Source organism: Rhinopithecus roxellana, chromosome 14, assembly GCF_007565055.1.
Source record: "Rhinopithecus roxellana isolate Shanxi Qingling chromosome 14, ASM756505v1, whole genome shotgun sequence".
Taxonomy (NCBI): Eukaryota; Metazoa; Chordata; class Mammalia; order Primates; family Cercopithecidae; genus Rhinopithecus; species Rhinopithecus roxellana.
The window spans coordinates 18,544,133-18,571,080 of NC_044562.1; the positions used below are offsets into that span (position 1 = coordinate 18,544,133).

At 41.3% G+C, this 26,948-nt stretch overlaps 1 protein-coding gene across 1 annotated transcript in view; it reads right to left on the reverse strand.

Moving 5' to 3' along the window:
• Positions 1-510: 510 nt before the first annotated feature.
• Positions 511-26,948, reverse strand: part of CAB39 (calcium binding protein 39) — a 109,590-nt gene continuing 83,152 nt past the window's right edge. The window contains exons 5-9 of the mRNA XM_010355798.2: positions 22,727-22,895; positions 11,230-11,289; positions 7,468-7,533; positions 3,671-3,814; positions 511-3,058 (exon numbers count right to left, since the gene is read on the reverse strand). Of these exons, the coding sequence (XP_010354100.1) occupies positions 2,870-3,058; positions 3,671-3,814; positions 7,468-7,533; positions 11,230-11,289; positions 22,727-22,895 (628 nt within the window). The 3' untranslated portion in view covers positions 511-2,869. The remainder of the gene's footprint in view (positions 3,059-3,670; positions 3,815-7,467; positions 7,534-11,229; positions 11,290-22,726; positions 22,896-26,948) is intronic.

The following is a 26,948-nucleotide window of genomic DNA, read 5'->3' on the forward strand; positions in this document are numbered from 1 at the left end:
TCATTTACTGACAGGGGTTAAAGTCAAGGGCAGGGTTGTGCACTACGGATTACGAGCCACCCTGGAAGACAGACGAGGGACATTCTTTACAGTGCCAGAGTTCTTGTTCCTGCTTCCATGGTCCCCTCGCCTTCATGATCATTTCACATCAGTAACCTGTGAATACTCCGGGCTGAGTGTTCTAGTTTAGCCTTGCAGTGTTGATAACAGCGGGATACAGAATCAAAGAGAGAGGATCTACTCCTCAAAACGTTAGGGTCTAAGAAACGGTGCCATTAAAAGGTATAATTTTACTCAGGAAGGGTAAGGAAAACATGAGCACGAAGGTGGTTGGGGGGCGGGGGCGGGGGCGGAGTGAAGCCCCTGAACAGGGAAAAAGGCAGACAGGAATGGGTGTTAACTGTCCCTCCGCTTTCAGTTGGTGACAAAATTCGGGCAGGTGTGTCTCCTGATGAAGCTGTTCACAGTAACACAAATGCAATGTCTACAATCCATCATAAAGACAGACAATGCTGTTTCTCCAAAATTTTATTTTAATTTAAATTACAGGGCCAGCCAGATATTCTGATAAGAAATTCACTTTTCCTTAGGAGAAAGAAAATGATTTCATGGCATTGTTAACAAATGTATACATCTCCACTTTTTTAAGGGTTAAAAATCACATTAAGTAACTGCCTTATGTAAAATTAAACCTTTATAACACAAAAAGAAACCACTTCCAGTATAATAGTCTTGGTAATATGAATATATTAAACGATCATAACTTCAAATGCAACATTTCAACCTTAAATGTTTTCACATTGTTTTGCTTAAAAACAAAACCCAAGAAGTCTGAACTACCTTCAGATTCCAATGCAAGAGTAACACATTAATGTTGTCTCTGACACACTGCACCCCCTCACTGTCTTCCACCTAAAAGGCTACAACATCATTGCCAAAGTGGAAACTGTTTTATTGTGTAAGTTCTAAGAACGAGCCTGGCAAGAAGACATTTCTTCCACTTGGTGTAATCCATGTTTTTACACGAACTCCATACACACAGCACTATACCACAAAAGCCAGGACACCACATCACGGCCAAGTCTGCCTTCCTAAACATCTAAGAGATTTTCTTTTCGAGGAGACTAGATTGCCTTATTTCACACAGATTCTGGTAAAGACAGTCTCAGGAAACGCCAATTATGATGCAGACTGCCATTTTAATAAAAATAAAATATATCTGTATTTTCTGGAGCTATTTTCCTAACTGATGTTCTTGAAGGTTTTAAAACCTGCTGAAACAGCAATTGGGAGGCCCATTTTACTGGCCAATATATAATTCCATTAGTAAGAGAGGCTAGCAAAGAATAATCATATCAATTTCTTCAGCTGCAGCCATGCTGAATTTGAACTGGCAAACTCTGATTTGTAAGTTGTTAGTTGTGATCTTCATATCACTAAAATGAACAGATACCATTCTAATAACTTTACATAGATATAGTCTAGAAGACATTGTTCTGCTGTGGTCACAGTAACAAAAAAGTGGTGCAAAATCAGTTACTTGATAAATACTGATAATTTGCAGCATTAAGGAACAGGACATAAAAAAAATAAATTTCCCCATAGGACACCTATGACTAGGAAGTCTTCTTTTCCTAGAGAAGCCAAAGTTTTAATTATTCAGTTCACAACTATTGTACTGGATTACTTAGTCTAAGAAAGAAAAGGTGCTCTACAGAGGTTTCCCACACACACAAAGAATCAGCATTAATTTAGCATAATCTCTATCATTCACAGATCTGGCGGATTCATTAACTCATTTTAAATGAATAAGGCCAATAGGATGCAGGAAGGTGTGGCTGACTGAGCTCCAGGGCTGTATCGCAGCTTACTGATGGCACCCCATTAGGTAACTGAATACAAAGGATTGGTTTACTTTTTTTTTCTTTTAATGCTGTGATACTTAAATGTTAAATCAGCATTTTCATGTGATCTGAAGTATTTCAATTACATATGAGCATTCATTGTTTTTTTGCAAAAACTCAGTATTAGGTAATAGTTACATACTACTACAATAACATTCCTCTGCTGTACAAATTAAACCATTTAAAAGAAATGAGCATTCTAAGAATTATATACAAAAGAAACCTGTAAGCAGTGTTGAAATGAAATGCAAGGTGTCATTGCTAGCTCTACTTTTTAAAGTATCTTCGAAAAGTAAAATTAACAAATACCCTTCAACATATCCAGGTTTACAAGTCTCAAGAAAATCAAATGTCAAAAAATTCTAGAAAGCTGTGAAAAGCATATATACATTTTCCTTATGATCTTACGAGGCTTCTTTACACTTTTGAGAAGTTGCTAAGTTTCAGTATCAATTTATTCGCACGTCAACTTTATCTGCCCCCAAACTCCCATTTTGGATACAGTTCCCCTCTGATTTCAGATAAAGCTCTGCGTCATTTTCCTTCAGCGAAGGTGTACGATCCGACGCAGGGATGCCAGGTGTGCACTTGCCACACTGCACTCCGATCGCCAACAAAGATGGGTGCAAACACATAGGTCTAATCTGGTATCAATGCCCTCTTTCCTAAACCACACTCTCATTCATACATTTGCCTTCATGAACCCAGCCATGTTCAGAACTCTTGTAGTACTTTGAATTCTGAAATGACACAAAGATCAAGAGAAAGCCCACATGTGCCCTAGTGTGCAAGCAGCAGCAGCTACGATCTCCAACCTGGACTGAAAAACAAAAGGGTAAAATGAAAAACCGTTCACTTAACAGCAGATTAGCAGTAATGTTCCTCATGAATCAGTAAGAGTGCCTGATGCTGAATAGCTAACAGCAAACGCTGAATTTGGATTTAACATAGATGTTTATTGGAGATTAAGCTTCTTGCTGAGCTGGTCTCTTCAAATCCCTGATCTGTTTAACTAAATAGGTCTTCTCATCGTTAAACTGCTCATCCTCCGTCCTGTCATTCTGAAACTTGCTGAGGAACTCTATGAGTTTGGTCTGGTTCTTGAGGAGGATGTCTAGGATGGGCTGTGTCTTGTTAGGATTGGCTACAAACACCTGCATGGAGAGAAATGCACATGAGGCACAGAGAAAGAAGAAAACGCAGCCACACCTGAGCTGCAGCCACAGCGCAGAAAAGCACAAAGGTATGTTCTCCTGGGGTGGCGCTGAAGTCAGGGTCATTAGGTTTTGCTTTAGAAGGCCTTATTTTACAATTTAGAGAAATAATTACATGTTTTAACACAAATACGACTGATAAACTCATTCTGCCAGCCCTGCAACACAGTGTTTACTATTAAATACAGACTGATTTTAGAATAAAATGGGCAGAAATTATTTCTCAGCACAAGAGGTCAGACTGGATTTTAAGAATGACACCTCCACAGAAAGCATTAAGAAATGCTTTTGTTTTGCAGTTAATAATCTTCTAGGCCAAGGATAAATGACCCTCCTCTATAAATAAACTTTCTTGTTCCCAAATCCAAATAGTAATCCCTGTTTCCAGGTCTATCTTTCTGTTTAAAAGTCATAGCACACAAATATAAAAGTGACTGAATTTAATTAAGTCACCTGGATTACCAAAGTGAGGCTAATAATTCCCGTCATTTGCAAATGAAAGAAGACGATCAATTCCAGTGGACAGTATCATTGATGGTTCTAGTACTCTACCTTAAAAACGTGAAAGGCCTCAAACTGGATGTTGCGACTTTTGTCTCGCAGCAGGTTCATCATTAATTTGAGGTTCTCAGGTTTACTGATGTATTTTGTCATAATTGTGAAGTTGTGTCTATCTAGTAGTAGTTCACCGAGAAGCTGAGAAGACATTTAAACAATTACTCTTACATTGTTATTAAAATTTAAGGAAAAATCAAAGTTTAAAAAAATAACTTATTTCATAATCATCAAGTATAGCATATTAGTAGGCACTCAAAAGACTGAAGAACTGAACTGAATTACAAACTAAAAGCTATCAAGGGCCTTCTCTCCGCCACCTGAATGCCTTCCTACCTTTCCCTGAGGAGATGAAATCTACAGGAGGCCTGACGCTGCTCTCTGCAGAGGATGTTCAAGATGTCCCCTTGGCCCTGAGTTGGAGACTCTCAGAGCCTCCTTTTTAAGCGTGCATTTGTGTTAGCTTGCTAAAAAGAAACTATTCAGAAAATGGTCAAAAGTTATTGATTATTCCTGTTAACCACAAACCTTAGCTTAATTTAAAATAACTATTTTTAAATTTTATTTAGCAGGGCTTTCCAGGATCAAGGGTTTTGTGTCCCAAGTTTTCCATACGTGTACCCTGCACATGCCACAGGTACCATTTTATCACAGCTAATTCAGAAAGGTTTACACAAGTGAGTTTTTTTCTGCTCCTTCTTAATATAATCCAGGGTTTTCTTACCAATCCTCATCATCACTAGTTATACCAATTACGCTAAAACTCATCTGTTGACTTCAGGGTTTACTAATTTCTGGAAAGTTGGTTGTATCATGTAAACTCACAACTTTTAAACTGTCATTGCTTACTCTTTCCTAAAACCAGCAGTCACTTCTTCAGGCTGTCAACATGCCAACAACCTGGCCAAGCCTGAGTGTGCAGAGCCAGCAGTGGGGCTGCCCAAGCTGTGGTCCTTGTGGGCAGAGGCAGATCAGTGAAGAGCTTGGTCCCTGGTGCCAGCCTGCCTGGGTTCCAATCCTGGCTCCCTACTTCTTGTGAGCTCTGTAATCTTGGGCACATTTGATTGAACTCCTCTGTGCCTCGGTTCCATCATCTGTATAATGAGGGTGGGCAACAGTGCCTCGATCTCAGGAGAGTGCAGTGAGAAACGAGCGTCAGTATGTGCGAAACACCCATCAGGCCTGCATTTGCAGAGATGTGAGTGAGTGAGGGCTAAGGGAAGAAAAGGTGCGAACAGCGCCGCTGAGTCTTTGCTTTAATCGCTTTTGTTGCTTCCTTTCTGTGTTTCTGGCTATGTTCTAGATACTTGAAGTTTCCAGATAACTGATCTCTGGATAAGTAACTTGTCATTATATTAAATAAAAAATAAGCTGATGTGCAAGAAAACAAATCTATTTTACTTAGGCTTTATAAGGAACTCATAGGAAGAACTCAAAAGATTAGGTTTCATATCAACGTGAATCACAAAATCTATTCTTACGGTGAGAAGCAACCAGCATCTACTCTTACAAAGACTGAAAAGTCAGTATTACGTGATTTATAGTTTTTGTGTTCTTTTTCTATCACAGAAACCAAAGAAAATATGAAGGAAGATGACTTCAAACATGTAATTCTTTTATTTTTTGAGATAGTCTCACTCTGTCACGCAGGCTGGAGCGCAGTGGCACAATCTTGGCTCACTGCAACCTCCACCTCCCGAGCTCAAGTGATTCTCGTGCCTCAGTCTCCCAAGTAGCTGGGAATACAGGCTTGTGCCACCACAACTGGCTAATTAATTTTGGGGGGTATTTTTAGTAGAGACAGGGTTTCATCATGTTGGCCAGGCTGGTCTCGAACTCCTGACCTCCATCCACCCACCTGCCTCGGCCTCCCAAAGTGCTGGGATTACAGGCGTGAGCTACCGTACTCAGCCCAAAGATGTAATTCTTTACTAAAAAACTTAGAGTCTTGCATAGGGAATATAAATTTGCTGGCAACATAAATATGGGAATAAATAAATGCCTATGTGGCTACAAAAAAGAGAGTATAAATTAAAATCCATCCTTAAACTACGGCTGCTGCTGAAGCTGCTCCATGTGTTCATGGGGGCACTCACAGGCCCACCGCTAACATCAACTGCAGGAACCAGTGACTTGCTTTTACATCCATTCCTAGGGGCTTGGAAATGGCGGTCTCAGCCTTTCATGTTGGTAATTCTGAATGGCAGAAGGGTCTTGAAGGCCGTTCTCCTTACTTATCCAAACAGCCCAGGAATCCAACATTTGGTCAAAGTTTATGGATTTGCCAATAACCTCCCCAACACCCCCGCTTCTTCCCACAACGGCCCTAGAAGCTACTAACCTAGGCTATCCTGTCTGGCCTTTGTGGCCTTAGAAGATACTGACTCCAGTGACCTGTGTGTATCTGTGTAACCGCTGGCAAGAGTACACCTCAGCCCTTTTGAGAATCACAGAGCAGGAGAGGCCCCAGGAACCTCCACTCTCTCACACACTGATGTCCAGGGAAGAGAAACTCCTCCCACAGCTGCCAAGAAGTTCTGTCCAACCCCCCAAAGATGAAAGGATAGCAAATGATCCTCTAGCCAGGGGAGGTGGGGAAAAGAATCATTAGGGATCCCTAACACTAGATGAAGAGGATGGCTGGGCCCAAGCAACAGCAATGAATGGAAAGCAAGGGGCCTGGCTGGACGGTGCCCGTTCCCCAGCTGTGGCTGTCATGGATGCCCTGCTGCAGGAATTACAGCCTTACACGGAAAGAAGGAATATGCTGGTCTGAAAGAAAGTGCTGATTGAAAATGAGGATGCTGCAGTGTTCCTATCAAAGGACACAAAGTATTCCAGATGCTCCTGGTGTCCCTTTAGTCTTTCCACAGAAAGATAAGGTCTTCAAGGGAGATTTCCCCACGGTAAGAAGGGGATGACTGGATGGAGTCTTGGTCATTATTGGTCCAGACACCTATGAGGGGAAGAACTCTGGGCAAAGTCAAATTTTAAATGGACCTGGCAAAAAACTGAATGGAATTATGATTTTTTCCCCTCAAATCCTTTGTGATTTCTTCTCTAGTTCCTGTTGGGACTGCTTACTGACAGAATGGAGGGTATGCACTTAGTAACTGCTGTAAGAATTTTCTTCAGCAGGGTTCAGCAAACTATCAAGGGCCAAACAGTGAATATTTTAGACTTTGCAGGCCACAGGGTCTCTGGGGCATCGTATTTAATTCTGCTGCTGAAGCTCAAAATAGCCACAGACAATATGTAAATAAATAAGCATGTCTTTATTCCAGGCTGGATTTAGCCCATGGGTTGTAGTTTGCCAAGCCTTGTTCTAGAGTTTAAATCTTAAATTTAACATTCTAAACTTGCAAAGGATATCCTGCTTTGACACAAAGCAGCCAAGCCTGTCTGTGGTCCACAGCCTCACACACACATCGCCTCCCTCCACCCTCATACACCTACCTGCCTGTGACACCCAGGCCACGGCCCAGGCAGCCCCTGGGTGCCTTCATCTAGCTGGTATGACTACGGCCCAAAATCTCAAAGAAGGCTAGGAGATGAAGTCTTCTTCAAACTCCCATTTATTCCCTTTCCGTGTCTCCACCTTACTCAGAAGCTGGAAGGTGCTCCACATGGATCACTGTCCAACTCCATTCCTTTCCGCAAAAATCTTGGCCCTCGGCAAAGGTATTTATTTCCCCCAAAGGTCTATGACCCATCCTGCACAAGTCCCTTTCCCCACATCCACATTTCAAACACAAGGTGCACAGAAATAAGCTATACAAAATGGTATGTCATACCTTCAGTGACTGTCTTTTTGTCACATAATTTTCTGAATGAAGTAACTTCTCATATTCACTGAAAAACTAAGATAAGAAAACATGTATCAGGGTTATTGCAAGAAAAAAAAAGACTGGTAGGTAACATTGTAAATTAGCTTAAGGACACACTTCTCACACCATGAAGGCCAACGGCTGCCCTGGCTTCCCTGCCATTCTCTTTCATGTCTTCCTCTGACATGTTTGCTCTAAGACCCTCAGGTGATCCCACCAATCCCCTCCATGAAGAGGGCTTCTGGTACTGAGTCCCTTCCCAGTTCCAGCCAGGCCCACAGAGAGAGCTGAAATCCAGGCCTCTCTGTCACCCCAAGCTCCCTATGCACAAAACCTAACTTCCTTACCCCTCACACTTCTGCTTGTTGAGTCTGCTCTCGTATCTTGATGTCAGATTGAAAAACTTACATTTTATATAAACAAGCACTCAATTTGTTTAAAGCACAACCATGAAGAGAAAAGTTACCTGCTCTTTCAATGTATCAGGCAAAGAGAGAAAATAATTCAGAATAGAAATTAAGGGAGGAGAAATTCAGCATTGTGTTAACCAGGGCAATACTGAAGGTGTGGCTTAGGCTCAGACCCGGCGGATGGGAGGGATTTTACTCAGAAATGGAGGGGAGAACAGATTCCGGGCAGATAAAAAAGGAAGGGCATAGCATGAATGAAGCCCTGGGGAGAACAAAATGCCGCAAATTTAAGAACTGACAGGTCCACTAGATCTCCAAAACAGTGGTCACTGGCAAGAGTGGCACTGCTGGAATGGTGAGGGCTAGAAGCCCATTAAAGCAGAGAGTTAGAAAACCAAAATGACGGGAACTCGGGGGCCAAGGCTATCCTTCAAAAAACACAGTAGACAAGGCCAGCTAGCTTTAAGATTTTATTTTTTGCCTGTCTGTTCAAACCACATATAGGTTTAAAACATTCTAAAAGTCTGCAGCATTAGTATGACTGCTGGATCTTGGTGCTTTCCTGAGGCTTTCCTTTGGTTGTGGCAAGTGTCAGGGGATGCCTGCTTTGTCATCTGTCCAAGAGACAGATGTCTGGTGTCCATGCTTTATGATGGGTCCTTATTAGCCATACACCTGTGGTCTGGAGCAGGAGATAGCAAACTGTGGCCTGCTGCCTGTTTGTGGAAAGTTCTTCTGGAACACGTCCATCCTCATTTGTTTACTGAACATGAATCCATTGAAAAGTTTTTGTATTATTTGCAGCTGCTTTCACAGAACAACAGACAGGAGAGTCAACAGAGACTACATGGCTTACAAAGCCTCAAAAATGTGCTTTCTGGCCTTCTTGGTTTAGAGCTAACACAGAATTATACATTATTTCTTTTGCCTACCTCTTGGCAGAGGTGAGCTGGCCATCTATTCAGTAAGTATTTGAGTTAGATTTCTCTCTTTTCAGAAAAATCTGTTAACTCTACCTTCTCAAATGATGATCAAACTGATGACCAAAACAACTGGACCTGCTTTTAATCAGTAACACAATAGACACATCTCAAGTTCTTGATAGAAAATGCAAGTTGATTTTCTGCTGCATCTTTGGATAAGCTTGGTTCCAAGAAATTTTTCATGGAGAACTGCCTGAAGAGTATATATGTGGCCCCTGTTTCCTTCAGATTATGTTAGTTTTTTTCCTCTGAATTAGGACAGACAAAGGATAAGTAACAAATCTAGATACCTGTCCTCCCACCCACTTCTGGGTTCCTCAAAGACTTGCTTTCAGGGAACTACATCGGAGTTGAGCTTTTTTTTTACTGCAATGCCATGGCAATGACAGTCCACTACATGACACTGTAACTTGACTCTCCTTTAAGAATGCCAAGGAGAGAAATCTGTTTCAGGTCCCAGTGCTAGGAAAGCTATGTTTCTTTTGAGCAGCCAGCATATATTTTACTCTACAAATACTGTCATCTTTTAATTGCTTTTATTTCTTTCTACACTTTGGTTATTAGAAAGCTCAGAGCCAAAATGTACCAGAATTTAGAGCATGCATTTTGGTGTAATAACCTCACCTGTGGCTTTAAATTACCCACATCCCCCACAGTTTCTCCCTCTGTAAGATCTGATTGCTTTCTATATATTTATTAATTGCCTCACATACATTTTTCTAAAATCCTGCTAACTGATGCCATCTATTAACAACATGTAGGAAGCTATTTTACTGCAAGATTAAATAGATTTCACTGTAGCAAATGTCTTGGAAATTAGCTGGTCTGTGTCTCTGGTAGGCCTTAAATTACTAGTATGTTGAAAAATCTTTGTGGTGATGATAAATGAGCTAACCTTTACTAAATGCTTCCTGTGTTCCAGGCACTATGCCATGCATGTCACATATGCATTCTTATCTAATCCTCATGATGATCCCAGTAGACAGGTACTATGAAGAACCTTCTTCAGGGTGGAAGACCCTGAAGGCACAGAGCGTGCATGAAGGCAGTTGCTGAAGTCTTACTAGCCCATGGTAGGGCTGAGACGTGCAGCCAGAATCCAGGCAGTCCAAGGCTCAAGTCCATGCTTCTGTCTACTGTAAAAACACCCTGTTGATGACAGGGCTGCCATTTTAAAGCAATGAACATACAAGAAGAAACACACCCATATCGAAATATACATGAGCTGAAATAAAAATAAAGGACCAGCAATTTTTAAGCCATTTATAAGGCTACTTATGAAGGACTTGTGTGATCAGTGTTGTGTTATGTTCTTACTGGGAGTGGAGGGCAGGGGGAAAAGACAGGAAAAAAAAAAAAAACACAAAAGAATGAGAAAGCATAGATTTTTGCCTCTAAGAATCTCATAACGTATTTGAATAGCAAAGTGAATAATGAAGTATTAATAATACTTAGGATTTCAAAAATTTAAATGAGTAGTAGAAAAATTAAAATCTAAACCAAATCTTGCAGGATAGATAGGAATTTTAAGTGGACTGTCATTCTTCCAACCCTCTCTAAGGGCACCTGTCAGAATCTTCGGCGATGTGTAGTTAAACCAGTACATCACAACAGTGCTTGTGGGTATTGCGGAAGATCCTCCCAAGGCTGGCAGAACTGGCAGTGGTGGAAGACATCATTTCACACGGCAGCCCTAGAGGCAGTTGTGGGGGTCTAGGGAAATCAAGCTATCAAGCACTCTGGAAATCATTGACAAATCTCTGGGGGATACTATTACCAGGAACATCTGACATTGACTCAGTGCTGGAAGGGACCTTACCGACAAGCTAGTCCAATGTCCTCATTTTACAATAAGGACGGACTTCTAAGTCCCCAAGCGGTTAACTGCCTTGGCCATGGCCACAAAGGAGTGAGCAGTAGAGCAGGAGCAGAGCCGGGCTCCCGTCCCCTCTGGCCAGTGCTGCTCTCATCCTATCAGCTGCTGCCTCCCTTTCTCTCTATTTGTATGCAGCAGAAATGTGGGGCAACTGATGGAAAAGGAAGGAAAAGTTAAAAAGTCAGATAATGTTCCCACTATCTTTACTATCATTTTAGCAGCAAAATGCTTTCTTTTCCTCTTTTAAAGCAATAAAAGCTTCAAAGGGCAGTACGTCAATCAAAAATATCTACTTCTGACCAAGTAATACTCTACAAGCTGTTTAAGAAGAGAAATAACTACAGTACCATTTATAAACATTACATATGCAAAATAAATATTCTAGTACAAAAACCTAATTTAAGTCTTTCTGGTAACAAGTTACAATTTATTATTTAAAAATAATATTTCATATACTTACTCTATCATAATGCTGTTCCAAAAATTCTGCACTGAGCAATTTATGTCTTGTAAGTAAATCCTAAAAAAAGAAAAAAAAATTTTTTACAGTTGTTTTCCAAGTTTTCAAGAAAGAGAATCCTAAAACATTCCACACCATTTTACCTAATAAAAACTGTTGTTAAAAATCACCATACTTAACATTTCAGCATGAATTGTATTAAAAACATTGATTCTATAAGAACAAAATAAAATCTTTAATTATTTGGAACTGCAATTTTAGTGATTATGATGAGTCATGGATCTATAGCTCTTAGAAGGAAAAAATGATAAAGGCAATGGAAATATAAGCTAAAGAAAAAGAATAAGGAATTGTAGTTAAAGTTAACACTCCCCAAGTGGGCTGGTTATTTAAAAACAAACACAAAAACAAAGCTAACAGTAGTGGTAAAGTATCAAACAATTCCACGCCCACTTAGCACTCCTAGTGGAGAAAGAGGAAATGTCTTCTATTGGAAAAAGGATTAGAGGCTCTATTTTCTTCCTCCTAAATTCAATCACATTCAGGTTCATAGCTAATGCAAATTTTTTAGAGGCAGAATGTGTTTTAGGTAAGCAGAATGTTGGCATGATAATGTAGAATTAACAATGACTGTGAACCTCCAGTCTGATTTTGTATTACCATGAAATAGAACCCTATGCCTCACTCTACAGCTTTCCCAAGGAACAATCATTCAGAAATATTTACTATGTGCCAGGTAAAATTCTAGGTGCTAGGGCTTCAAAGATAAAAAGATATGATCCCTGCCTTCCAGGACCTAGATGTTAGCAAAGGACTAGCCTTGGTCTCACTGGGTGGGAAAGAGAATGGGAACAAGTGACAGCAGGAAGGCCTGGCTAGTAGCTGGTAAACTAATGGATCAAGGTCCTTCATACCACTGCTACATATAGTGTCAATCATCGCCTTTCTCCCAACTAACTTTCCTGTTTATGTTTGAAGGTTGCCCAAGTTACTACAAAGAACTAGTGTTTCCTGAAGTATGCTGAAATGAAACATTGGTTCTGAGAAATGCTTTTAAGAAATGCCCCGTGGTCAAGCAAACGAGGGAAGTGCCATAGCTCACTCCAGATGTCAGGTCCCAGACTCCACAGGGAGCTCTTTTGTCACCTACTTTCTGTGAAAGTCCTTCCCGAAAGGGCCTCTGTACAGGCTTTCCCCACTGCCTGGTTACCTACTGTTCATCCTTCGGCCCTCGATTCCTCTTGATTGGTCACCAGCACGAAAGCACCGGACATAGCTGTGACTTTACGGTGGTTTGTGGGATTATTTGATTCAAGTCTCTCTTATACTACACTGTAAGTTCCGTAAATACCAGGATCACGTCTGTTTTTATTAATCTTTGAATCTCCAGCACCTATGCAATGCCCAGCGCATAGTAAGAGCTTAATATTTAATAAATCAATGAATGAACCAATAAAATCAGGGAACATGTCTGGAAAAACATCACATTCAGCAATCTTCAAAGTATGCTTTTGAGAAGGTTTCTAACCCCATCCCAAAGATTTACAGTTGTTCAAACTGCTGGATAGGGTATGTGTTGTATTTCCTGATTATCACAGGGATGCCCAGGAAGGACCTACCCAATTTTTCCCAAACCCTCCTTGAGGATTCAACAGGACATATTAGAAAACATGGAGTTTATTCTGAGTACCCTTGAGTTTGGCAAGAAGTGTTAAAATGTTTCCCCTCCAGGTGAAGGAGAAGAGGAAAGTGGTAAGAGAATTTCTATTATCTTCCTACTGTGTGTGGTCCATGGGGTCACAGATGCAAAGGAGAGAGGAACATGAGGAGAATGAATCAAGTACGGACAGCACCATTTAACATGCTATTGTGGTGTGTTTATGGCTGGAGTCCTGCTTGTGGAGGTACCACAAGGCAATGCCTGTCTGTAGGGTTCACTGCTGAATCTCCCACACCTAAAGAATAGTGCGCCTGGCTGAGGTGGGTGGATCACCTGAGGTCAGGAGTTCGAGACCAGCCTAACATGGTGAAATCCCATCTCTACTAAATACAAAAACTTAGCTGGGTGTGGTGGTGCATGCCTGTAATCCCAGCTACTCAGGAGGCTGAGGCAGGAAAATCACTTGAACCCAGGAGGCAGAAGCTGCAGTGAGCCGAAATCACACCACTGCACTCCAGCCTGGGCAACAAGAGTGAAACTTTCAAGTAATAACGTAACGTAACGTAACGTAAAGTAACGTAACGTAACGTAACATAACATTAACCTAAGTGCCTGGCACAGAGCAGGCACTGACAATCTTGGTGAATAACAAATGAGTATGTTAACTTAGGAATTCATGTGTCAGGATCCCTGTCAGACAGTGTTGCTTCTACCTTTTTGCGACTAAATCGTTCTGGAGGCCAGTGTGAGAAAGTACAGCAGAATGAACCTGCTGCTCACTGTTCTGTCGTAACATAATGAAGAGAATGCGAAGCAGGAGGGTCCTGAGAGACACTGGCTCTCAACTGAGGTTGGATTCTTAGGAACAGGTAGGAAGACAGTATCTACTCTATAAAGCAAAGGCCCTCTAGGTGTTAACATGTTGCACAACACATTTTTACTGAAGGTTTGAGTGAAGCGAGTATTCACTCTGCAAGGTATCTCAAAAGGAGCCAGAGGCTCACACATGGGCCATGCAAAGGGGGACATCTAACATCTTCCCATGTAGGGGAGATTCTACGTGTTATCATCTGGAAACTCAGGAAACTGCTGCCAACCATAAATCAAATCTCAATGGCTTTGGGGTAGGAGAGATTGAAAGGGGCACTCAGAGTCTGCCCAAGGAAGAGTTGGACCCAGTACGTAACAGGATGAAAACCCTTTGTTATAAAGGGCCATTCAAAGGCCTGAGGAGGGGGTTGGGCGGGGGTGTAAAACACTAGGAGGAAAAGAGCAACTGTTAAGAGCCAGCACAGAGAAAAAGGTGAATACTAAGCTGGGAAAAGGAGGAGATGAGGACAATCAGCAGTGCCTCGATCTACCGAGAGATGAGAAGGAACCTTAGCCTAGTGACTGCAGCCAAAAACTTTGGACAGCTCAAACTGGTGTGAGTGTGGGTGGGAGGGGCTGTGTGTAGACCAACAGAATAGAACATAATGGGCAAAGGGCATGCAGACCTGCAAAGTTTAGGGTGCATGTGACCCCAGAACAGCAGAGTTGCAAGGTCAGTCAGCAGAGGTGAGAATAAAAGGATTCCTGATCTTCCATCTATCTGAATTCCAGTCTATGCCAGGCCCTTGTATAATGGAAGGAAGACTAGGGATCATTTCCCAAGTCCAGCAGACTGAGCAGCCAACTTTTAGGGTGGGCTGAATTTAAAAGCTTCCCAAAAGCTTGAGTTTGGGCTGAAACATCATGTGGCTAAGACAGCCCTGGGATCCTTGAAGAAATCCTGCTAACCCAGGGGGCTTATTTTCACATTCATCTTGGCAAACCATTTGGCCCCATTTCCTACTTGATGTTTGATTATGTCTAAGGACAAGGAACTCAATTCTCCCAGTTGTGTGGTTCACCTCTGGAGCTCTTACAGTGAGAAAGTTCTTCCTGTGCTAGGGTCAGACCTATCCCCAAGTACTTTCCAGGAACCATCACAGCCGACAGATGCATGTTTTGTCCATTCCCTATGGGACCCCACTTCAAATACAAGTAGTGCTCTCATGGCAGGTCCCTACCGAGTCTTCTCTTCTCCAGGCTAAATACGTAGAGTTCCTTTAACCACTCCTCTAATGACAGGGTTCTGAGTCCCCCTCACCATCTACTGTCTTCTGAAAGTCATCTATTTGTCTATGTGCCTTTTAAAGTGTAGCGCCTAGAATGGAACACATTTATGTGTTGTTACCTGACAAGCTCATACCGGAGTGAGACTATCAGTTAGCTCCTTAGGTTACATACTACCTGGTCACATGGAGCTCTGGGGGACGCATTATCATACTGCTTAATTGTATTGGAAGTATTCAAAATTGTTTACTCAAAGTGGGCTCTGGTAGCCTGCCTGCCTGGGTCCAAAGTCTGACTTCCCCATTTATTGTCTGATTTCAGTCAAAATCTCTAGGCTTCACTTCCCTCATCTGTAAAGTCAGTAATAACACTTCCTTCCTAGGGTTGAGTATTATATGAAATTATCTACATTCTAGTAATTATTATACTGAGTATCTCATTTCATATTAACTATTGTTATTCCTCCATCCCATATTTTGTACAGTTGAGTCAAGTGGAAGACCTCAGTTATCTGCATTTAACTTCATCCTGCTATATTCTGGTCTCTCTGACCTTTCTAAGTTTTGGGATCCTCTCTTATCTGTTGTCCTTACCTTCATGGCTAACATCTACACATTTGATAAGTATGCCTTGTCACCCTTTATTTCAGTCACTAATAAAAACGTTCAGCTGGGTGGGGAAAGCCCTGTGGAAATTCACTAGAAGTTTCTCTGCAGGGTGACGGCAATTTACTTGCCAGTAGTGTATGGATATAACATACAACTGGTTGTAAATCACTATACTGAAACTCCATCTAGCTCAGCTTTTTTACTGTTTCCATGAAAACAGATTTGCAGAATTATAAAACATCTAGAATATCCTTTAGTGTGATGAAGGAGTAATTCTAACAGCTAATGTTTATTGCACAGATACTGTGTGAAGGCATAACAACTGATATGGTCATGTTATTACCTGCATCTGAACAGATGAAGAGATTGGAGGTTAAATCAGCAGCAGAGCTGGTGTGAACCCAGGCAGCCACGCCCTTTTACTCCCCCAATCCACCAGTACCTATGAGATCAGTATGACTGAACTTCCTCTTAGTGAATCCACGATGGCAGTGGGTACAGTTTCCAAAATGCTCAGAAGCCATTTTTTTTTTTTTTTTTTATACTTTAAGTTCTAGGGTACATGTGCACAACTCGCAGGTTTGTTACATATGTATACATGTGTCATGTTGGTTTGCTGCACCCATTAACTCATCATTTACATTAGGTATTTCTCCTAATGCCCCACCCCACGACAGGCCCTGGTGTGTGATGTTCCTCACCCTGTGTCCAAGGGTTCTCATTGTTCAATTTGCACCTGTGAGTGAGAACATGTGGTGTTTGGTTTTCTGTCCTTGCGACAGTTTGCTCAGAATGATGGTTTCAAGCTTTATCCATGTCACTACAAAGGACACGAATGCATCCTTTTTTATGGCTGCATAGTATTCCACGGTGTATATGTGCCATATTTTCTTAATCCAGTCTATCACTGATGGACATTTGGGTTGGTTCCAAGTCTTTGCTATTGTGAATAGTGCCACAATAAACATACGTGTGCATGTATCTTTATAGTAGCATGATTTATAATCCCTTGGGTATATACCAAGGGATTATAACAGCTAATGTTTATTGCACAGACACTGTGCAATAAACATTAATGGGATATAATAAACAGTAATGGGATCACTGGGTCAAATGGTACTTCTATTTCTAGAGCCTTGAGGAATCGCCACACTGTCTTCCACAATGGCTGAACTAGTTTACACTCCCACCAACAGTGTAAAAGTGTTCCTATTTCGCCACATCCTCTTCAGCACCTGTGGCTTCCTGACTTTTTAATGACTGCCTTTCTAACTGGTGTAAGATGGTATCTCACTGTGGTTTTGGTTTGCATTTCTCTGACGACCAGAGATGAGCATTTTTTCATGTGTCTGTTGGCTGCATAAATGTCTTCTTTTGAAAAGTGTCTATTCATATCATTTGCCCACTTTTTGATGGGATTGTTTGATTTTTTTCTTGTAAATGTGTTTAAGTTCTTTGCAGATTCTGGATATTAGCCTTTTGTCAAATGGATAGATTGCAAACATTTTCTCCCATTCTGTAGGTTGCCTGTTCACTCTGATGGTAGTTTCTTTTCCTGTGTAGCAGCCCTTTAGTTTAATTAGATCCTATTTGTCTATTTTGGCTTTTGTTGCCATTGCTTTTGGTGTTTTAGTCATGAAGTCCTTGCCCATGCCTATGTCCTGAATGGTATTGCCTAGGTTGTCTTCTAGGGTTTTTATGGTTTTAGGTCTAACATTTAAGTCTTTAATCCATCTTGAATTAATTTTTGTATCAAGTGTAAGGAAGCGATCCAGTTTCTGCTTTCTACACGTGGCTAGCCAGTTTTCCCAACACCATTTATTAAATAGTGAATCCTTTCCCCCATTTCTTGTTTTTGTCAGGTTTGTCAAAGATCAGATGGTTGTAGGTGTGTGGTATTATTTGAGGCCTCTGCTCTGTTCCATTGGTCTATATCTCTGTTTTGGTATCAGTGCCATGCTGTTTTGGTTACTGCAGCCTTGTAGTATAGTTTGAAGTCAGGTAGCATGATGCCTCCAACTTTGTTCTTTGGGCTTAGGATTGTCTTGGCAATGCAGGCTCTTTTTTGGTTCCATATGAACTTTAAAGTAGTTTTTTCCAATTCTGTGAAGAAAGTCATTGGCAGCTTCATGGGGATGGCAGTGAATCGATAAATTACCTTGGGCAGTATGGCCATTTTCATGATACTGACTTTTCCTATCCATTAGCATGGAATGTTCTTCCCTTTGTGTCCTCTTGTATTTCATTGAGCAGTGGTTTGTAGTTCTCCTTAAAGATGTCCTTCACATCCCTTTAAGTTGAATTCTTAGGTATTTTATTCTCTTTGTAGCAATTGTGAATGGGAGTTCCATTGGCTGTTTGTCTGTCACTGGTGTATAAGAATGCTTGTGATTTCTGCACACTGATTTTGTATCCTGAGACTCTGATGAAGTTGCTTATCAGCTTAAGGAGATTTTGGGCTGCGATGACGGGGTTTTCTAAATATGTCATCTGCAAACAGGGACAATTTGACTTCCTCTTTTCCTAACTGAATATCCTTTCTTTCTTTCTCTTGCCTGATTGCCCTGGCCAGAACTTCCAACACTATGTTGAATAGAAGTGGTGAGAGAGGGCATCCCTGTCTTGTGCCACTTTTCAAAGGAAATGCTTCCAGTTTTTGCCCATTCAGTATGATACTGGTTGTGGGTTTGTCATAAATAGCTCTTATTATTTTGAGATACATTCCATCAATACCTAGTTTATTGAGAGTTTTTAGCATGAAAGGCTGTTGAATTTTGTCAAAGGTCTTTTCTGCATCTATTGAGATAATCATGTGTTTTTTGTCTTTGGTTCTGTTTATGTGATGGATTACGTTTATTGATTTGCGTATGCTGAACCAGCCTTGCATCCCAGGGATGAAGCCAACTCGATCTTGGTGGATAAGCTTTTTGATGTGCTGCTGGATAAGCTTTTTGATGTGCTGCTGGATTCAGTTTGCCAGTATTTCATTGAGAATTTTTGTATCAATGTTCATGAGGGATACTGGTCTAAAATTCTCTTTTTTTGTTGTGTCTCTACCAGGCTTTGGTATCAGGTGGCCTCATAAAATGAGTTAGGGAAGATTCCCTCTTTTTCTATTGATAGGACAGTTTCAGAAGGAACGGTATCAGCTCCTCTTTGTACCTCTGGTAAAATTCGGCTGCGAATCCGTCTGGTCCTGAACTTTTTTGGTTGATAGGCTATTAATTATTGCCTCAATTTCAGAGCTTGTTATCGGTCTATTCAGTGATTCAACTTCTTCCCGGTTTAGTCTTGGGAGAGTGTATGTGTCCAGGAATTTATCCATTTCTTCTAGATTTTCTAGTTTATTTGTGTAGAGGTGTTTATAGTATTCTCTGATAGTAGTTTGTATTTCTGTGCGATCAGTGGTGATCTCCCCTTTATCATTTTTTATTGTGTTTATTTGATTCTTCTCTCTTTTCTTCTTTATTAGTCTTGCTAGCAGTCTATCCATTTTGTTGATCTTTTCAAAAAACCAGCTCCTGGATTCACTAATTTTTTGAAGGGTTTTCTGTGTCTCTATCTCCTTCGGTTCTGCTGTGATCTTAGTTATTTCTTGCCTTCTGCTAGCTTTTGAATGTGTTTGCTCTTGCTTCTTTAGTTCTTTTCATTGTGATGTTACAGTGTCAATTTTACATCTTTCCTGCTTTCTCTTGTGGGCATTTAGTGCTATAAATTTCCCTCTACACACTGCTTTAAATGTGTCCCAGAGATTCTGGTACATTGTGTCTTTGCTCTCATTGGTTTCAAAGAACATCTTTATTTCTGCCTTCATTTCGTTATTTACCCAGCAATCATTCAGGAGCAGGTTGTTCAGTTTCCATGTAGTTGTGCAGTTTTGAGTGGCAGAAACCATCTCTTTAGAAATACTTTCTAGAATGTTATACAGGCGCAGTTTGGGGAAGCTACCTTCTTTTATTCTAGAACATTGGAAACGTATTTTTGGCTTTCTAATGCCTCTCCCCATCTCCGTAATTCCTCAAAAAAGAAAAAAAAATTAACAAATATTTGGCCATCTGGTTTACTGAGTATCCATTTATTCAAGCTATGATTTTTGGACATATTTAGAGCATTTTTTTTTTTTTTTAACAGAGTCTCACTCTGTCGCTCAGGGTGGAATGCAGTGGCGTGATCTTGGCTCACTGCAACCTCTGCCTCCCGGGCTCAAGGGATTCTTATGCCTCAGCCTCCTGACTAGCTGAGACTATAGGCACACGCCACCACAACTAAGTTTTGTATTTTAGTAGAGATGGGGTTTCATCATGTTGGCCAGGCTGGTCTTGAACTCCTGACCTCAGGTGATCCGCCCACCTCAGCCTCCCAAAGTGCTGGCATTACAGGTGTGAGCCACCGTGCCTGGCCTAGAGCAGTTTTAATTTCCTTTTAAGACTCAGGACCTGTTCCAGAGCTATGGATGAGCCACATGTGTTTGGAAATTTTCGTGTATAGAGCATGTTTTCCGGGAGTGCACTCTTGCCACATTCTCAAAGGAAAGCATGAACCATAGATCTGTTCTCCTTTTCCATTATAAAAATATTCTCTGCAAAGAGCAGACTAGCAGCAAGGCAGAAGAGGAGCAGCTCCGCATCCCTCCTTGTCAGCGCCTCTGGTGTACAGCTGTGAGGCTGTTCCTGCTGGTCTTCCTTTCTTCCCTGACTGGAGTTTCTTTCAGGGAGGAGTAGGAAGGTGACTTTCACCTGTCTGCTAGTTTAGCCACCCTGAGATTACAATGGGAGGTCTGTCCTCTCTTTCACGTGTTGTGTTGGGTGTAGACTCTGCTTAATTTTGTTTCTTGGAGAACTCTCTTTTTGGGGGCCTCTCCTCTCAGCTCCTTCCTTTCCATGCAATCAAGAGCACCTGAGATGCACAGTCCAGGCCGGCTCCCCAGTGCTCTCTCTTCCAGAGCTCACCCTTAAGACACTACCTTGTTTTATGAAGCTTCCTCTTTATCAAGTAGGGGTGACCTGCCTGGCTGCCCAGTCTCCCTCTCTGGCCACCATGACCTGAGAGGGCTGCTTTACCCATAGTGATCCCTCACTGCCATTTTCTCCTTGGTAAGAATTATCAAAAGAAGTAGCCCTAACTGAAATGAAATTATCAGCCAGGCCAGACAAGACTCACTGCAAATCCCATTTCCAGCACGTAGTCAGCACATCTCTCTCATCTCTGAGCCACGTTTGCCATCTGTGCCAGAAGCATGTCATTCACATCCTGACAGGGTCAGGCGTCTTGCTGCATTCTCCCCGACCACTGCTGCTCAATCCTCTTCCCTCACTTTCATGTGCCCAGAGTGCTGCCACCCTCAGGCTCCTGGATGTCCTTCCACACAGGGGTATCTCTCCTTGACACATGGTGCTGCTACACTGCCCTTTGTGGTGGGTCTGCTGCTTCTGAATGAGGCATAACCTTCCACTGATGCATTATAAGCATGAGTCCTAGCCCACCAACTGTGGTGTCACCTAAGATATCATATTGACCACTCTATGTTATAATCTCAAATTCATTTTGTTTTGCTTTGTAGAATTACATACAAGTATCTGGGGCCTCACCTGAGGCTTCTGACTCCCTCTTTTAAGAGTTTTGGGAAATAAATTCCTGGGGGCCTCTCACGCTATGACCTGATTCTCATTCAATAAATCCCTGGGGGCCTCTCATACTATGACCTGATTCTCATTCAAGGTAAAACCCTAATCATCAGGTCCCCAGGTTTCATTCTATCTTTAGGGCATTCATTCACTGAGGTGGGACAATTTCACCCAGAGACCAAAGTGTGTTCTCTTTATTTCAGGGGCTCTTCAAAATCATGAAACTGAACCCTCCAAGAAAGGTGGCCACTTCTCACTGTGATAGTGTTCATGGTTTCTGAGCATGGTTGTCTGCATATCAGTATGCTAAATACTGGTGTGTGTGTGTATGTATTATTTGGTGTATATATATACACACACACACACACACACACACACACACATATGCATTTTTTTTTGTTGTTGTTTTCGAGATGGGAGTTTCACTGTTGTTGCTCAGGCAGGAGTGCAATGGCGTGATTCTTGGCTCACCACAACCTCTGCTTCCCGGTTTCAAGCGATTCTCCTGCCTCAGCCTCCCAAGTAGCTGGGATTATAGACATGCAATACCACGCCCGGCTAATTTTGTATTTTTAGTAGAGATGGGGTTTCTCCATGTTGGTCAGACTGGTCTCGAACTCCTGACCTCAGGTGATCCCCCCGCCTCAGCCTCTTAAAGTGCTGGGATTACAGGCATGACCCACTGCGCCTGGCAAGTACTGGTTTATATTAAAATAGCTCTAAATATTTACTCATAAGGTTAGGCAACTTATATAAGGGAATGTAATCTACAAAGGCTTGCTCTCACTGTAAAAGACTCCTGCTTTATTCATAGATTGTAAACAGCACAGAACCTTGTAACTCAAAACAAGAATCTACATGTTGTACAGTGCTATCACATCATGCGTGTATTTAATTTATACGAATATACACCAAGGGAGGAAAGGCAGATGGGGGAGCAGGGAAGATACATTATGATTTGAATAGCATAGGTGATTCTGTCCACACACTACATTTAACAGACATGATCCAGTGTGAGCAGGAGGTGGGAGAGTGAATCCACTGTTTCCTCGGGCCTATCTACAATGTATCTCTGTCCTGAATGTGGTCCTAATATTTCATGAAGTGTATATTCCAAATTAACAGAAACCTGAACAGAAGCCAACTACTTCATCTGGTGCTTAACCAAAGAAACTGCTACACAGTGTTTCAACACAGGAGAAAACCTGGTTGTTACATATGCTGTACAGTGTATCATACTTAATTATAATTTAACAGCAAAGTAAAATGTTGACCACACAGGACTTTTGTCTTTTAGATATATTTTAGAATCTAACTTTTCCACCCTTTTAAAGCTATGACTTTACTGCATATACCTCTATCACACAGATACATATAAAATGTATCTTTCTCTTCCCACTAGAGGGCAGCCACGTGTAGATTTAGGAGGGCAACAAAGGTTTAGAAAAACAGCACACCTGTTAATCTGACTTTCAAGCATATTTAGAATTCTACAGTTTTTATGTTACCTTGAATGTGGCAAATGCATCTGAAGCTATGTCAAATGTTGACATTTCGACATATCTGAAGAAATCATAAAACTGTTCCGACCACAAAATGATTTTTGCAAGTGGTTCATGTCTGATGCATTCTCTTAACATTATTCCACAATTTAGAGCTATTTCTGGAGATTCATACCTGCAAAAACAAAAAACCAAACAAAAAAAACCAAACATGATTGCTCTTTCAAAACTCCAACACTGAACAGTTCAAACTTTTAGGGCAGAAAGTTTTCAGACATGTATCCTAACTAAATGACCATCGCAGATTACAGAAGGTGTTTCTGTAGAGCATGTGCTCGGGTAAACTAACTCCAGAGTGCAAACACACACTAGTTGGTGATGACCGCCTTCAACCAAAGAAAAATAGCCATACGAGTGACTGTGTGACTAAAGTTTCATTATTTAAGCTGAAAGATTTCAAGAGAAGTATTTCGGGTCATACCATAACTCTATACAGGGGTTAGCTTTTACAGATGGTGCTCTTGACATTCAGAAAAACCAAAAGCTAAATCAAAACACAGAAGACAAAGTATTTCCCCAAATTCAGAGTCTCTAAATAGGTCTAGAAATATATAGAATTTATACCTTGTTGTTTTAATTCAATACTCAAGATAGTACTTGGGGACTCTCAGCCACATGTAAACACTATCAAGCTGATAAGCCACCTCCTGAGGACTTCACAAAGTGTCTCCTTCAGAGAGCCCAGGGGCGAAGGAGCAGGTGGCCCCCCCTTGTCAGCTCTCCGCACATAGCCTTCCCTATGCTCATCCCCATGTCTCTGGCTTTTCCTTCCCTGCCATTAGAGAGACACCTCTCAGCCAAGCAAGAGGCATTTCCCCTTCGGATGTGCACAAGCCCTCTGACTGGCCTCTTCCGCCCCCTCAAACACATCGCTCTCTTCTACTTCCTCTCAAGCTGCATGCACTGGCTTTCTTTCCACCTCACATTCTCCTCTAGTTTCTTGTAGACATATTCCATTTCCCAACACACTAGCGAAATAAATAACGGGCCAGCAAAGATTCCCTCTTGGTTAAATACAGTCTTCTACTCAAGTGTCCTGACAGGCTGTAAAAAACCAAACCAAAATAAAACATTTCACGGTTCTCTCCTTTCTATCTCTCTGACTGTTCCTATTTCTTGCCTGGCTGAGGTCTTTACCTGTAGCCTACAACCTGCTAATGAAAGCCCATACAAACTCATGGCTCCCACCACGACTACTAACCCCACCTCCATGTCTACTTCTGAATTAGGCACTTTCTGTTGCCTCTGGACAACTTCCGTAAAAGGGCTACCATCAACTCAATGTATCTCAAATCAAATCTCATCCCCCTCCATAAAATCACCCCCATCCCGCCTGCTTCCTCATTTCTATAATTTGGCATCATTATTTTGTTTCAGTCACCCAGTTCTAAACCAGGTTTAACAGAAATTTCCATGTTCTGTATCTGTGCTGTTTCATTATGGAGAGATTGGCCATATACAGCTACTGACCACCTGAAATTTGTGTAGTGTGACTGTGGGGTTGAATCGTAAATATTATTTAATTTCAATTAATTACATGTGGTTAGTAGCTACCATATTGGACAGCCCAGTTCTAAACCTTTCCTCCTTTACTCCAAATCTTCCACTTTCAACATTAGGCTTTGAAAGCCTTCAAAGGCTTTAAAAAATATTTCTCTGATTATCTTAGTTTCATTTCCTTTTATCCATTCCCACTGCTACATTAATTCATACCCAGACAATTGCAAATGCTTCCTAGCCAGCATCTTTCTTCAAGCTCTGTCATAATAAATCTACCCAACACACAAGTGTATCAACAGCATTTCCAGCTTGGGAGCTTAAAATTATTTCTTCTAGCTAATCAAATAAACACAAACTTCTGGACTTCACTGTCCAGTCTTCCCCTCATCAGATCTCCTGTTATACCACAATGTCACCTCCCACCCTGCCATACAACTTTCAAATTCTCTCCTTACTGCTGCCAATCATGTGATGTTCATTCCTGCCCCTATAACCTTTGTTCCCAGTCACATGCCATCAGGATGCCTTCTCTCTCTTTTCTGCCTACGTAAATTCTAAACTACTAGGAAGTCCCATCTTAAGTCCTATCCTTTTATCAGTCCTTGCCTTATTAACTCAAACCACATTTTATCCTCTGAAATCCTGCAGTACTCATTTGTTATCCAGTAGTGGTGTCCTCTTACACATCACAGATCCTCAACAAGATAAAACCACACTCCTTGGCATCAGTGGAGGCATGCAGCTAGAATGCTGACCGGCTCTTACTTGATGGAAATATCTGCTCACAAAATGGCTGATCATACAATTCATCTTTGCTGAACTTTAGCAGGCAGGAAGGACAAGGGTAAGACAGTTTGGTACAACAAGTTGAGCAGGTTTTGATGGAGGCTTGTCAAGCTTGTCTAAATGATTAAACCATAAACAAGTACAAGGCAAACAGTTATGCCGTATAACCTGTGACCACTAGAGTGAACAGCATATTAACATGTAAATTGCCAGTAAAAAAAATCGCCTCCAAACGTAGTCTAACACCAGCAATAAGACTTCAAATGCATGCTAATATTAGCAACATGGCCCCCCAAATAAACATCTACCATAGAAGTACTTACAGCCTAAGAAGATAATCACACTGTATGGAAGCAGTTTAAATTAATCAACAAAGGTACAAAAATCTTAAAATGCAGTTCACAGTGTTCCCTGAAGAAATGGCTGTTTCCAGGTCTGGCAGGACTTGTACAAAAACGAGCAAGATGGTCATCCTACGCCAGAAAGCAAGGAAGCTATCACAGACTGATGGGGTCTTGCCAAAAGAACACAGAAGCCAACTTGAAGGAGCTCCCAAGGGCCAAAGATGGGGCAATTTGGACACAAGAAAGTAATGACTGGAATCGACTGAGACATATCAAATATAATTTTTAAAAAGACAAAAACTTGAGTGTATAATGATCCTTACAACAACTCAGTACTTATCTAAGGAAGTGGCCAGGTCACTAACTGATTATACTAAAAAATAATACCTGATTATACTAAAAAATGAGACTATTTTGGGATAACTAAGTCATCAAAGAGGAAGGGTTCTTCTTTATAAAAACAATTTAATTATATGAAGAAGAAGTAACAGAATCAGGAAACTGCCATTCTGAATCTAGGCAATGATTCTCAATGGAAACTAAAACCAGGAGGCGAAAGGTCAATGAGAATTCTGTAATGGACAGATTACAGACTGAGAACACCTGCATCCACTGGTCAATCCCAACATCACCAGAAGTGGGATAACCAGTGCCACTCAATATGAAGCACATAGCACCATCCATGAACTTCCGTCCCCCTCAAAGTGAATCTGAATCTAATCTAAAAAAAGCCAGATCTAACTGACCGCCACTTAAATCAATAGTGGATAGTGGAACATGTTACAGAAGCAACAGGAATGCCAAGTCTAAAATACATGATTTTTCTACAAAACCAACAATCCAGGCTTCAACAAAGAAATGGCACAATATTTACTATTACAGATTAAAAGAGGGCTCAGAGTTACATTAACCAAATTCAGTTTGTGGACCTTGTTTGGAACTTTTTTTTTTTTTTTTTTTTTTTTTGGAGACCAAGTCTTGCTCTGTCACCCAGGCTAAAGCGCAGTGGTGCAATCTCGGCTCACCGCAACCTCCACCTCCTGGGTTCAAGCTATTCTTGTGCCTCAGCCTCCCGAGTAGCTGGGATTACAGGTGTGCGCCACCACACCAGGATAATTTTTGTATTTTTAGTAGAGGTGAGGTTTCACCATGTTGCTCAGGCTGGTCTCAAATTCCTGGACTCAAGTGATCCACCTGCCTTGGCCTCCCAAATGCTGATATTACAGGCGTGAGCCACCATGTTTGGCCTGGAAGTAATATGAAATAAACTAACTGTAAAATGCCATTTTTGTGAAAATTGAGGAAATCTGCAAATCGGGCATTAGACATTAGGTTGGCAAATGGTATCGTAACTGTGTTATACTGTGTTTTGTACTGTGTACTAGGGATGCATACTGAGGTGATGTCATGTGTCAGAGGAAAAAGGGGGCAAGGACTAGAGGAACAAGAATGACAGAACTTTCATAACTGTTGAAGCTGGGTTTAGGATAGGAACTGGTAAGTGTTACATGTACATTTTTCACAACAAAGGAGGTGGA